This window comes from Ambystoma mexicanum, chromosome 1q (assembly GCF_040938575.1).
Source record: "Ambystoma mexicanum isolate Mex_15411 chromosome 1q, UKY_AmexF1_1, whole genome shotgun sequence".
NCBI lineage: Eukaryota > Metazoa > Chordata > Amphibia > Caudata > Ambystomatidae > Ambystoma > Ambystoma mexicanum.
The window spans coordinates 704,495,039-704,510,061 of NC_090922.1; the positions used below are offsets into that span (position 1 = coordinate 704,495,039).

General features: G+C 47.3%; 1 protein-coding gene across 3 annotated transcripts in view; it reads left to right on the plus strand.

Moving 5' to 3' along the window:
• The window catches only part of GORAB (golgin, RAB6 interacting), a 156,489-nt gene that overhangs the window by 46,936 nt on the left and 94,530 nt on the right, over positions 1-15,023 (plus strand). For all 3 annotated transcript variants that reach the window (XM_069641310.1, XM_069641312.1, XM_069641311.1), the window contains one exon: positions 13,999-14,100. In XM_069641310.1, coding sequence (XP_069497411.1) covers positions 13,999-14,100 — 102 coding nt within the window. The remainder of the gene's footprint in view (positions 1-13,998; positions 14,101-15,023) is intronic.

Below are 15,023 nucleotides of genomic sequence, written 5' to 3' on the forward strand. Positions count from 1 at the left end.
GATGCCGTACTTTCGGACGGCGAGGGCATTAAGGCGTCGAAAGACTGCCGAGCGCAGGTCCCCGACCTGGGAAGGTTGTCCGGCAGGGCGGCTATGGGGAAGACCCCCGGCGACGCAAGCGCTACACACCCTACACACACTAAGCACACTAAGTCCAACCGAATCTCGACGACGTCGACTTCTCGGAAAGAGGCACAGATAGAACGGTCCGACTCGGTGTCCTCTGGGCGCTCTCGATCGAGATCGCCTCATGACGCAAGGCAATCATCCACTCTTGCCAAGAGTGCCTCGCTCCCTAGATTAACAGAAGTTCGATCGTCGGAAGACGAAGACGACTTCCACCCCCAGGCCGCGCTCCAGGAGACCGAGGCCGCAGTTAACACCAGCGAGGCCCCACGCTCGAATCAAGATACCTCTCCCGACCCTCGACGCCAGGCGTCGAAAGTCTCTGGAGCCTCCAAGGGGCAGGGAAAACATTTTTCCGTGCACGGGGAGGGGGGGAAACAGCGGAAAGCACAGCCTTCCACTCCTGTAAGACCATCTTTCCACCCTAAGCAGACAGACACACATAAATCTACTGGGACATCAACATCCAGCAAGGGTACCCTTGATAAGTCCTCTAAGTTGCCTACTAAAGTCATACCCTGTTCCAAAGAATGGTCCAGTGAAGACATAGACAGGGTCATGTCAAGGATGTCTTCCTTAGCTGATTTTTATGACAAAAACCCAGAACATTTCCTTTCGTATGACCCACAAGGGGCCACACCCTCAGGCTCCTCTGATCCTATCCCCCTAAGTAAAAAGGCCCGGTTCGAAAGACCTGAACCCTTCGAGGTGCAGCCTTACTCTACTCCATACTCTACTCCACACCCCAGATACCAAGGACAGACTTTCCCTGAAGGGGACCAGGAGTTTACAATTATGGAGGAACAAACCGGGACTGAATACTATGCGGATGATGAGGACCTGGAGGAGGTAGAAGATGAGCAGGAAATTTAGAGTAGATTCCCCGGTAGAGAGCGAAGCCCCAGTTACCGACTCGCCAGTTGATAACCAGCCCCTCCTTAATGAAGTTCTCGCTCGCGCAGCAGAACATTTTCACATCGACACCCACGGTGTACAGGAGGAAAGGGACTTCGCAGAAGAGTTGGTGGGAGAGAGGAGGCCGGTCGCTCAGACCATCCCTATCCTTAAATCCATCCAACGTAGAATAGATCCATCCCTGGTGAATCCTAACCTCACCAGAGCCGTCAACCCCAGAGTCGAAAAACTTTTTCGGGCAGCCCAGTCTGACCCTCTTTATATAAGAGGACATCTTAAACCAGACTCCCTAGTGGTTACCAACACTCGGAAGAGGGCTGGGACACCCTTGTCGTCAGAAGCTCCTCCCGACAAGGAGAGCAAAAGGCTGTACGGGTTTGGCAGGAAGGTAGCCTCAACGTCCGCCTACCAAGCAAGGATCGCAAACTCCACCACCCTGTTGGCAAGTTACAACTGCCATCAATGCGAAGAGGTCGCGGCGCTCATAGCCTCTGCTCCTGAACCGTTAAAGGGCCAGTTGGCTCGGATCTCGGCAGAAGGGAGAGCCGTGTCTGGTTGCATATTAAAAGCAACTTTCGACGCCGCGGACAACGCAGGAAGATTGATAGCAGAAGGTACTGTTATCAAAAGACATGCGTGGTTACGGCAGTCGGGGTTCAAGACAGAAACCCAGGCTTCATTAATAGACAAGCCGGTGGAACCCGATCTATTGTTTGGGAAAGCGGTCGAAGACGCACTTAAGAATGCCAAGGACGAGTACGAGACTCTGAAATCCCTTGGCCAGCTTACCAACAAACCCCCTAACCAGAGGGGGAACAGTAATTTTCGTCGCCCACGCGGCCAAAATTCACAAAGGGGCAACTATGCCCAAGGACAGGGTACACAATGGAACAACAACCAGCAGTCTACCCAAGGTTACGGCAGGGGTAACAAGAGAGGTCGTGGAAGAGGCAGAGGCAGCCCCAACAAGGGAGGTGGCACGCCTCCACCAAAGCAGTGACGCTCAGTTCAGGGTCCCTTCTCACGCAACCCCAGTAGGGGGACGCATTTCAAACTTCACCCAGGCTTGGGAAGGGATCACCTCAGACAGATGGGTGCTGTCAACAGTGTCCACAGGATATTGTATAGAATTACTGCAGCGCCCCCGGAACCACCCTCCACGACAAAGAATACACTCCTTAGAACATCAGAAGATCCTTCTCGAGGAGATCGCCATTCTGCTAGAAAAGGACGCGATAGAACTCGTCCCAGGACACCAGGTAAACAAGGGTATCTATTCAACTTACTTCCTTGTGCCAAAGAAAGATTTGACAATGCGCCCAGTATTGGACTTACGGCCTGCCAACAAGTATGTCAAGCCCCAAAAATTCCGTATGACCATGCTACAAGAGGTAATCCCCCTCCTAAAAAAGGGGGATTACATGGCAACCTTGGATATGAAAGATGCTTATTTTCATATTTCCATGCTTCCAGCCCACAGAAAATACTTGCGCTTCAAGGTAGACAGTCGCCACTACCAATTCAAGGTACTGCCCTTCGGGATAGCTTCAGCACCAAGGGTATTCACCAAGGTACTGGCGGTGGCAGCTGCACACCTACGCAGGGAGGCAATCCCAGTGTACCCTTATCTGGACGACTGGCTCATAACGGGGGAAACCCCAGGAATTTGCAGGTCAAACATTCAGAGGACTATCGACCTCCTCCATGAATTAGGCTTCTCTATCAACGAGAAGAAGTCAAGTCTGGTGCCAAGCACCTCAAAACAGTTCCTAGGAGCAATCCTAGATACTCGGAAAGGGTTGACCTTCCCTTCGGAAGAGAGAATTCGGAATATACTACTGCAGATTCCACATTATCAGTCAGGTCAACAAATAACGGTACGCAAAGCAATGCGGTTACTGGGCATGATGGCGTCATGCATTTACCTGGTCCCCCACGCGCGTCTGCGCATGCGTCCCATGCAGGAATGGTTGGCGAAACAGTGGTCTCAGGCAAGTGGTCAGTGGGACGATCTAGTGGTCGTTTCGCCAACACTCGTACAGAGCTTACACTGGTGGACAAGAGAGAATCTCGCAAGGGGAAAACCCTTTTACGATCCTGAAGTACAGGCAGTGGTGACTACAGATGCATGCCTGACTGGGTGGGGAGCTCACCATCTCCACCACACAGCTCAGGGTCTCTGGTCTCACTCAGTAGCCAAGAACCACATCAACCTGCTGGAGCTTCTGGCAGTATTCCGAGCGCTTCGGGCGTTCGAGCCCCATCTGTTAAACTTGTCGGTGCAGATCCGGACGGACAGCACGACAGCCATGTTCTATCTGAACAAACCAGGAGGGACTCGTTCGCCAAATCTGTCCAAGCTTGCCCAGAAAATCTGGATATGGGCACTCAGACGGAACATCTTCCTGTCATCACAACATGTTCCGGGGGAGCTCAATTCCCTAGCGGATGCCCTAAGCAGAGACTCCCTCCCAGAAGAACACGAATGGGTCCTTCACAGAGATATCGTAGAAGATCTTTTCTCTCAGTGGGGTTTCCCCACTATAGACCTATTCGCCACAAGCGAAAACAAACAATGCCCAGGATTTGCATCCAGGTTCCCCCAGCCAGACTCCCAAGGGAACGCCCTGTGGATGAACTGGTCAGGGATGTTTGCGTACGCTTTTCCACCAACTCCTCTCATCAGGAAGGTGGTGTACAAGATGAACAAGGAATCGATGACGCTCATCCTAGTTGCTCCCATGTGGGCGAGACAACCATGGTTTCCACACCTACGCAGGATGGCGGTGTGCGAGCCCATCAAACTCCCAGCCTGGTACAACCTACTGTCCCAGCAACAAGGTCAAACAGTGCATCAGAAACCCAACTCAATGAACCTGGCAGCATGGCTCCTGAAGTCATAGAGTTTGGGCATCTCAATTTACCACAGAGGTGTATGGACATCCTAAAAGAATCCAGGAAACCAAACACAAGGCACTGTTACTTTGACAAGTGGAAGAGATTCGTTATTTGGTGCCAGAATAAACAAATCAACCCAGTTGATTGCACTCCTTCCAACGTTGTAACATACATGCTCCACCTGCTGGACGCAGGTTTGGTTTTTTAACTCTCTGAAAGTACACCTGGCAGCCCTCTCGGCTTACACCACATCCCATAACAAGGTATCGTGGTGGAAAGTACCAGTAGTTAAAGCCTTCATGGAAGGAGTAAAGGGACTTCACCCTCCTATTTCAAACCCACCGCCGGGATGGGACCTCAATGTGGTGCTAGCTAAGCTCATGGGCCCCCCCTTTCGAACCCATGCATAAAAGTAGTCTCAAACACCTGACTTATAAAACGGCCTTCTTGGTAGCCATTACCTCTATAAGAAGGGTCAGTGAAATTCAGGCTCTGTCAGTGCAGGATCCTTTCTTTACTATCCACAAAGACAAACTGGTTTTACGCACACACCCTAGGTTCTCACCTAAATTCATATCTAAATTCCATGTAAACCAGTCCATCGAGCTTCCGGCTTTCTTCCAGAACCCGCAAAGCTCGGCTGAGGTGAAACTACACACCCTAGATGTGCGTAGGGCGGTCCTCTACTATGTAAACAAAACCAGACCGCTAAGGAAAACAGATCAACTGTTTGTCTCCGTAGCTACAGGCAGAGAGGGAGATCACGTCTCTAAAGGCGCTATCTCGAAGTGGATTATCAACTGTATACAGCTGTGTTACTCTCTTTCTGAAAAAACTCTGCCTTTTACGCCAAGGACCCATTCTACTAGAGGCATTGGGGCCACTCTGGCTTTCATTGCAAATGTTCCCCTCGACACCATTTGCAAAGCAGCTACTTGGAGCTCTATTCACACTTTTACTCAGCATTACTGCATTGACACTCATTCCAAGACAGATACACAAGTGGGACAAGCGGTTCTAAGACACCTGTTTGCTCATGACCCTTCTCACATCCCACCTCCTTCTTCTGGTACTGCTCGCTAATCTATGCACAGCATGTGATCTAAGCAGATTCCACAAGCCTCAGAAGGGATACATTACTCACCGTAATCGTATTTCTGATGCTTGTATCTGCTTAGATTCACATGCGACCCACCCTTCCTCCCCTCCGAGAGAAGGCGCATGATTGCTTGTAGTCTTACCTTTCTGGCTATCTGCTTGGATTATCTGTACTCGCGCTACTCCTCATGCTTCCTCATGTCAGAAAAATACAATCTGAGGATCCTAGACGCGTGAGGGATCTTGGGTACAGTGGACGTCACACTAGGGATAGTATTACTGGCACGCCTGTGTCGACGCCCATTTTCGAGTTTCGAAAAACAAACTGTAATACTCCGCAGCTTCCACTAGATGTCGGCCTATGCACAGCATGTGAATCTAAGCAGATACAAGCATCAGAAATACGATTACGGTGAGTAATGTATCATATATATTATATATATTACACCCCCCCCCCCACCTTAAGTTTACTTGCGGGCCAAAAGGTGTTCAGTAATCACGGACATGTTACCCTTTGGTATGGCAGCAGGGAATACCCACAGAGATTAATTTCGCAGTGTGATTTAAAATGTAAATTCAATGATGGAGCCAGAAAAATCCCCAATTGTCATATGTTTAGCAAACATTATCCATTATAAATATATAAACCCCAAAGCCGCCAACCCAAAGTAAACCCTTTTCCTTCTTGGCACTGTATTCTTCTTATTGCTAACATGCTGATTTTGTGTCAGGCACGTGTGGTTTATGGAATGGCATTAAAAACTGCTCCAACTGAAACTACTTTGCAGTCGGCACATCAACAGTGCAAAACCAAGACTGCGCAGCACTTGCTTACTGCAGCCTTTACAAATCAGATTGAAAAGCACACTAAACGGTATAAACAGTATACCGGTATAAACAATGTGACGGTTATTATTGTTCAATTAAGTGGTTCACGGTATCTTTAACGTTATACCGTTACATCCCTAGTCGCGGTTGATGGCTATGCAATCTCATTTGAGCTTAATATCGTCCAACTGAATGCAGAATGACAGAGCCTCATGATCACTTTCTACCCCTTTAATTATTTCAGATGATGATTCTATTAGGCCTCACCCTGTAACAAGCAATGGAAAATAATCGATTAAACTGCACGCTCTACCATTGTTAATCATTCAGTTGGCTGGGATATTGAGGTGCATTGTGCACTCTCCCATTTACTGACCAATACCAATATTCTATTATTAAGGACCATGTCATCAAACCCTTATTGAACATGGTCTTTTCTTTATACCTATTAGGATAGTGGGGTTAATATTATTCAGCGTGTCTTCCACAGTAGCCAAAGGAAGAACATCCCTCGCCTACTCTCAGGTTATTGTATTTATTTCTTTGCCTTTTAGTTTCATTTTCAATACAAACTGCGTTCTTAATGTGGCTGCTGCTTTCCTCTTCAGACTTCCACTTTGCTGTGCAAGCTTCAGTATTCTTTCCTGTTCTGTTTGTATTGTGTTAAGGATGTCTTGTCTGTGGTGCCTCCCTCCACTCTTGCTCCTTTTGAAGACTACTCCATTCTTCTGCTCGTCTAATCACTGGTGTGCAGATGTTTGTCTAGCTCCCTCCTTTTTTGATCTCTTCATTGACCTATATAGGTCAGACGGACCTCCTACCTGACTTCTATTGTTCCCAGATCTAAACCACCACCACTACCACCCTACTCTGTGACTATAGGCTAGTTGAATTGCATTAAACAGGACCCTCCTCCAGCTAAACCTATTAGAAACCTACAGCAGCACGATGAATGTGAAAAGCTTAAAATGTCAATTTCTTTCTAGCTTCTACCCTTATGTGCTCTCTGGTGAATGTGTGTTTCCTGAAGCAATCTGCTATGCACACCCGATTATTCTTACCAAGGGCCTCAATCTGCATCTTTTTCATAGAATGGGTAATGCTCCGCAAATTCCATGTGATCTATTAACCTGCCTCATACTCTTGGTAGATGGCGTCTCTGCATTCACCTTTGTGCCCGCTGGCTCACTGCATTAAAGCCGATCGTGACCGGCACAAGACTGGTGCTGGTTCCAAACACGCCCACCACACCTCCACCAGGTCTCCATAATTGGCACTCAAGTTGCCACTAGCCAATAATATTGGCCTTTGAGTGTTAAAACATTGTGTTTTGTGATAAATGGGCAATTGAGGGGAGTAGTGCCTTTTAATGCCTGGGTAGTAGCTTTCAAATTACGTTTCCCACCTCTTTTCACTGATAGGAACAGGATATTCCAGCATTGGGTCTGGTATGGATTCACATGCTCATGAATATTCCCCATCGTCAGGCTGGGAATCCTCGGTAAAGAAAAAATCAGTTTGTTTCGTTTCTGAACTGTCTTTCTCCTAATGACCAATCGCTGGTCACTGGGTCATACTGCCCCACCAATGACTGCCCTCTACCTAAGCCCCTCCTCTGGCAGCCATTTTCAGATTTGGTACCACGTAAAGTGGCAGTAGGACCAAGAGAAGAGCCGCAGAGGGGTAGGAGGGAGGGTTTGCATGTGAATCCATGCCAGACCCATGCTGGAGAACAACAGTTACAGGTAAGTAACTTGTTCCTTCTCCAGCATGGGGTCTGGTATGGATTCACATGCTCATGAACACAAGAATACATAGCAGTACACACATGCAGAACCACAGGAGGTGGCAAGGCTCAACATTAAGCAATTATATCAACTCAACATTAAGCATCTCTTTCCCCTTCACCAGGTCCACCTTCAGGCGAACAGGTTGCGCAGCACTGCCTGGCCGACTCTGGACTCCTCCCTGGAATCCCGGTCGACGCAGTAGAATCTCGTGAAGGTGTGCGTCGACCACCACGTAGCAGCCCTGCAGATGTCCAGCAGGGGCACACCAGACAGGAACGCTGTGGTAGCAGCGATCGCTCTGGTCGGATGGGCTCTCGGACGGCCAGGCAACGGTCGGCTTGCCAACCGGTGACAGTGCATGATGCAGCCGGAGAGCCATCTGGAAATGGAAGCCTTCGGAAGGGCCTTCCCTTGGTTCACAGGTCCAAAGTTCACAAACAGCTGTGATGTCTTCCGAAAACTCTGTGTGGTCCACGTAGAACTTCAGCGCTCTAGCTACATCAAGCGAGTGCAAAGTCCTCTCGGCTGGTGACGAAGGCGACGGGAAGAAAACGGGTAACGCCAAGGGCTCGTTGAGATGGAAGTCCGACGGCACCTTGGGCATGAAGGAGGGGTACGTCCTCAGCACCACCCTCATCTCGTGGAAAGTCAGGTATGGAGGCTTGCAGGAGAGGGCCTGGATCTCTCCCACTCGTCGTGCGTAGGTGATGGGCACAAACGCTGTTTTCCACGACAGGAACTTAAACGGTGTCGAATGCAGAGGCTCGAATGGTGGCCCCATGAACCTGGTCAGCACCAAGTTGAGCTCCCACGCCGGGGCAGGGGCCTTCACCGGTGGGAACAATCGGAACAGTCCCTTCTTGAACTCCTTCACCAGGCGATGGGAGGACCGGGATGAGCACCCCGGAGTTCTGGTGTAGCGGGTGGTAACCGCCAGATGGATCTTGATGGAGGCATGGGCCAGCCCCGCCTTGGCCAGCGATAGCAAGTACGGCATCACTTGAGGGGCCGTAATCCGCAGAGGGTTAATCTTCTGTGCCTGGCACCAGACAGAAAACCTCTTCCATTTGTGTCCATAGCACTTGAGAGTTGAGGATGCCCTGGCCTTTGCAAGCACCTCCTTGCAGTCAGCCGGGATATCGTACCCTCCAAACTCTAGTGCTGCAGGAGCCAGGCCTGCAAGTTCAGCGACCCCGGGTCGTGGTGGAGGATGGCGCCTCCTTCTCTGGCGAGGAGATCCACATCCGTCGGCAGTTTGACTGAGTTGGTTGATGAGTCGCAGCAGCAGCAACGGCAACGGTGGGAACGCATACAGGAACAGTCTGTATTGCTCGCCAAGAGTGCACGGACAGTCATTTATCACCAGTGCAGTTGCAGAGCCAATACTTTGAACGCAGGTAGACGATGCAATGACTTACAACCACACGCACACTTAGAGAGTAAGTAACACTTACACAGCTATTTATTCATAATTGGACATACATAAGCAGTAAGTGATAACACAGGAATAAATCACAGATAAATCACAGAAAAGATAGTAGGTTAGCAGGAATACATCACCATGGGCGTAACTGAATCCCTCATCTTGCCAGAAGCGGCTGGAAGACCCCGGTAACAGCCAGGCCGAGAGCACAACAGCCCACAGGTATGTCGGAACAAGGCGTCCCCCCTCTGACTGAGGTCTTTGTGCTTATCCCGTCTGACCGTTGCGGGGTTCCGCATATATGCACTCCTCAAAAAGGGGTGGCAATTTCTCGAATTGATGAGTGACCGTTGGTTGCCAGCTGGGTCAACTGACAGTAACCCCAAGGAGCAAAGCGCTTCCCTCTCCTAAAAACGCCACAGAAAACAGTTCTATAACTCATCTCGAAATCTTGGCGCGGGCATAGCAAACCACAACAAACCTTGTTATCAGGTACCAGCCGGCACCTGCAGATCCTAGCTTTCCCAGTGCCGTGTCCTTGGCTGAGAAGGCCTGCATTCCAGGCCCAGCAGCGAATAATGTTGAAAAGAAGTTTTTTTCGCAAAGCAAGTGCAGCTTTCCACTGAGGCATGGATAAATATCCATTATGGCTCTCAGTGCCCCCAGAATGCACTGCACACCAGCGCCATGTTTTGGCTCGAGCATCACAAGTCCGTCCCATGGGAATGAGAAGGCATCGTCCATGCACCCCGGCTAGGGAAACATCTGATGCTTGCAGAAGCTTGAGCTGCTTGTAAAAGAATAGATGCCATTTTATTCACAATGTTTGGCAAGAGGGGGTTAGTTGGAAATGGACCAAAGCTAGAGCAAAGTGCAGGATCAAGGAAGGTTTTTATTTTAGCAGCGGCGTAACCCAGGCTTGTTTTAATTAGTTGAGGATAACTCCTCCCTCAAAAATTAAGTTGATCATTCTAGCAAGAAGAGAAATTAGAGCGTTCAAATGTCTTCATTACCATAAAGAGTTATGGGTCTCCCAGACCAGTGGCATGGTTTAGCTTTATCATGGAATGGATGTGTGTAGAACAAACAAATAAACCAGGAGTCCTGGGGGCTCAGGCAACGTAATAGGACTGCAAGCTGGGCTAGAACAACATCAAAGAATGTCAAAGACAACTGACATTGAACTGGCAACGTTTTGTAACCGGCAAGAAGGCAACTGTTTGATTTTAGAGGTTGGAGAAGAGGGACTTTTTCTTTTGCTACCAGCAGCTCAGATTCAAAATGAATGGCTTGCGTATTATTAAAGAGGAGAATGATATCTGAAGGCATACAATTTAGGTTAGTCGATTTTTGACGCAGCTGCATGTCCTCCCAACCAAGGGACAAGTATGTGGTGGGTACTGCAGAGAACCATGAAATGGTGGACAGTGTAGAAGGCAGGGGAAGTACATATTTGTCTCCTCCTTGGAACCCGGGGAGAAAACGTGAAGCAGTGCTTGGAACATGGAGCTAGGAGGGAGAAGATAATGACTGTTACTTGCTGAGGAAAGAGCAGCCCCGCCGGTGTACTGCACAGCGTGGCTGCCCATTCCAGGATATAAACACCATCTGTGCTGTGTACCGGAATTAATTGTCAGAATATGAAATCCCTGGAGGAAAACGGCACTTGAGCTAAAAGAAGTAAAATGTACACTTAATCTAAGAAAAGTATGATTTGGGTCTGTATTACCCTTAACTGGTGTGTGTTCAGTGGACTGCGCGAAAGCGTGAAGGATAAAACACACTAAACAATCTAAAACATCGAAAATAAAAGGTGTTTCTTCAAAAAGATTAAAAATAGTCAGGAAACTGCAACATTGTTATCACTAATGAGGGTAATACATAATTGGAAGCCTGTTTTAAGCAGAGTAGGAATGAGAAATCCGAGTTTTCTGAGATTAAAGACCGATTGTATATTGCAGGATTAAGTGGAGGGACAGTCTGGGCTTTTGAAAGGCATGTCCATGACTCTGCAATCAGCTATGCCTCCCTAATTGGGAAAATGTTTATCCCTGCACAATGTGTTGGCTTTTTATTTTCGTTGTGTTATTGGCAAAGAGTCTAAATTATTGTATCTCCTCAGATCAATGGCAAGTGCTTGAATAGGCATTTCTTTCTCAATAATGAACCATGATTAAGCATATTGGGCCTCATTACGACCGTGGCGCTAAGGGGTTAACGGCGCCGTAAAAGGCTGCAGTGCCGTTAACCCCTTAGCGCCTAATTACGAGGTCCCTTTGTGGCTCCCGACCTTAACGGCTGGTCTGCACCAGCCGTTAAAGTAGGGACCCGCAAAGGGACCTTGAAGGTAATTACGGTACCGAAATTTGCGGTACCGTAATTACCGCCTTCCCCAGTCCCATTGAGCCCTATGGGGCAAAAATGGGAATGGGGAAGGGCCAATGATGCATGGGGAATTACCGCCCCGCCAACGTTGGAATGGGGTGGTAATTCCCCATTGCACCATGGCGGACTTGTTACAATACCGGCAGCAACCATGGTGCTAATAGCGCCATTGGTTACCGCAGGTGTTGTAATGAGGGCCATTGTATGAAAATTGTGTTCCTGTTAATAGCAAATCCCACAACAGCAAATAGTTACTTTGGTTTACTAATCTCTTCTACACTCTTTTCTACCCCACCTAAACCATTGTACCATGGCAGCTGGCAGAGTCCGATGATGCAAGTCTGCTTCTCATGCCAACAATCACTGATGCAATGACAACTCTACTGTCCACCCAACACAACTATTTTGTTTTCATATTTTATTGTTTAAAGCGCAGACCTAGCTCAAGAGCAGCAGAGTGCTGTACAGTGTGTGGGTCCCGGCATTTGGGCTTGCATCTATTAACAGCACAGTACTGTGAGGTCTCGGCGTTTGCATGTGCACCCATTGGAATACCTACAATTTATCAAAGCTATAACAAGTGGCAGGAGGCACTATACAAATATCAAATAAAGTAACATCACACATTCTTTCTGCACCAGCATTCCTGCTATCCGACTTGCACCCCTCTGGTGTCCCGCTCAATGGCTGTGAGGAGAAAACATTCAGGAGAACAAGCCAAGTAGCAGGTGAGTTTATTGCCAGGAACCAGGGGGAAATACTCTCTCTCCACTGTTCTCGGGGCCGACTGGCTTCTGGGGGATCCTGTGGAGGAAAACTTCGCTATAGAACAAGCAGACACATCAATGTTCTTCTTCCACTTTTGCCTGGCTTTAATCCTTTTCCTTGGCCACAGCCTCTGCCTGCTCATAGGGCTGAGCCTCACTATGGATGAGGTGCCTTCTCACCTTCCCCTGTTGGGGATAAGCTGCCCAACTCACCTTTTTCTCTTTCACTTTGGTGTTCTTTGCTTCCGCTTTTTTCCCTTCTCTGTTTTTGCTTTCACTACTTCTTACCCGCACTCGCCAGTCTTTGTTTTCACTCCTCTTTCCTCCTCTTTTAAGGTTTTCTATTTTGCCTCACTTTCATCCAATTTGAAGGATTTACAAATTGCTTCCTAGCCACGGCCACCTCCTCTGCTCCACAGTCCTTGTCTTTGTATTCAGCAGTTTTCCCGCTCTCTGATGTTGTAACTTGCCAGCTCTGGACTCTCGAAAGTCCCTTTCACTGTTATCCTGTGAGGTGGCATTTAAATAGTGTTTGGAATTGAATAGGTTCTCCCCAAGTGGCTGGGAAAGGTCAGTTGTCCTGTATGAGCATTCTCACTGGCCGGCATGCTTGGAGTCCCGATATTGGAATAGAAGCCTTTTAAATAGTTCAGTGGCCATTTGGGATTTCTTTTCTGTGTAAGCCTGCAAGTTGTTCTGATGGTGCTACTGTAGAGTCTCTTATTGGAGTAGGTGTTGGGTGGGGGGGCAGTGGATGCTTCTCCTGTATTCTGTGGGTGTGAGTGTGTTTCTCCAATTGATTTTTAATGAGGGTGTTCATTTGAAGGACCTACTTTCTGCTTGGGTTTTTACTCTGGGGAAACCCAGTGTTTTCTTTCCTTAGGTATCCCTGTAGTGTGTGAGTACTGTCGCCTGTGTGGCTGTTTCACAGGGGAGAGTTGTGCTTCTTACTGTCACTCTGGGTGTTACATGGGAGAGCACTGCAGGTCTCTCATAACTGTTCACTACCTATTGGGGAAGGTACTTCCGTGCACAGATTAAGGTTTTCTCTGACTTTTTCTCACCCTTGGATCTTAGTTTTTTTGTGGGATTTCTTCAGAGTTTTCCCTATGAAAGGGGTGGATTCTCCCTCCAAATGTTCTCGAAGCATGCCTGCAGTTTATATTTATAAGGGACCTTCTTGGACACTCGAACCTGCTGATACTAGGTACTTGTGATGACTGGTAGGACACTTCGTCATACACCCTGAACTCTAGCAGCCGAAAGCAATCCTGTGACATTGCAAAGACAAGGCATGTATTGATATTTGGTAACGTTTAGCTAGAAATATTGTTCTTTGCTGACTGACTTGCACCACACTTTCCATTTTCGCCCGGACAAATATCCGTTTTGGGTAAGTGTCATGGTTGGTTGTCAAACGAGTCAAATGTTAATAGCTACTGAATTTTGAATAAAACCAATGGATCACAATAGGGTGATGACAGTCGCCCTACAAGATACATTCACTTGTCTCCATAAACATTTTTTTTAATGCCACATCTCGTTCACTTTCAGATGTGTGCCGCACTGCCAGTGATGTCATCAGTGTATTCAGTAGTTTCCATTAGGCCTTGAATCTGGAAATTGTATATAATATCGATTTTGAAAAGCGTAGACAATTTTCAGTTTCTATTCAAAGCATAACTTTACCCTACAGACCATATCATTTATTTATAATGAAACCTTTTCATACATAATTACACTGAATTCTTATAATTATATTACACAGGCGGAACAAATCTCATTTGGATCATCTTCAACTGGAACAGCGACTTATGGAAGAGAAGAATAAACGCAAAAAAGCTCTTCTGTCAAAAGCTATTGCAGAAAGGTATGTTCAATGTGGTTGTGGGTGCGCAGAACCATTTAAATTCAATGTTGGAATACAAAAATAAAGAAACTTTTGTTTGACGTCATGACAACACTTTTCATGTCCAGGTGATATAAAGGGACTTGAGTGTGGAAGCCCTAGCAACAATATTGTTCATGTGTGTGGATGGTCGGTACAGGACTACTGCTAATGTAGTCACCTGAGTGGCATTTACTACCTCTCTCACAATTTCCTTTGCCACCCGCAGTCCTAGTAGTCAAAATCTTTTCATGTTGTTGAAAATGTGTTGTAAATGTTAATTTCATATAAAGCAAAGCATTCTTGCATTTATAAAAAATTCTGCTTTGTCCTATTTCAAAACCCTGCCACTTCTGCAGTTTGTTCACAATGTCCAGATATCAACACATACCATATCTATATTGGAGAAGAAACGTTTGCATGTCTAGTTAGTGTGCCAGTCTTGAACTACAAACTCGGGATACCCCCAAGTGATTGGGTTAACATAGGGGCTTAGTAAATAAGTAATGCTAGTTGCAGTCATTTGGTGTGTTGACCTGCTTTGGCAGGAGTAGACTGTTCAAAGCTGGTCAATATGTTCTTGGTGATTCCTTCAAGGCATTTGAGTAATCCTTACATAGCCCATGGGAAACGTGTTAAGACTGTTTCAAAGTGAGATCCAAAAGGAAAATGACTGTAGTGCAGCATTGGTTCTATTTGAAAATGGCCCCTACGCAAATAACACCAACAACACAATTCCCGTAATGATATTGCCAGTAATAATATCGACATGGCGACAATATTACCAGAACAAATTATACCCAATCAAACATGTTGGCCACAAAAAAAAACTTGCATAATATTCTAGGAAAGGGTTTTTGTGCTATTCTGTATCCCTGCTTCATTAAACATATACATGCAAGTAG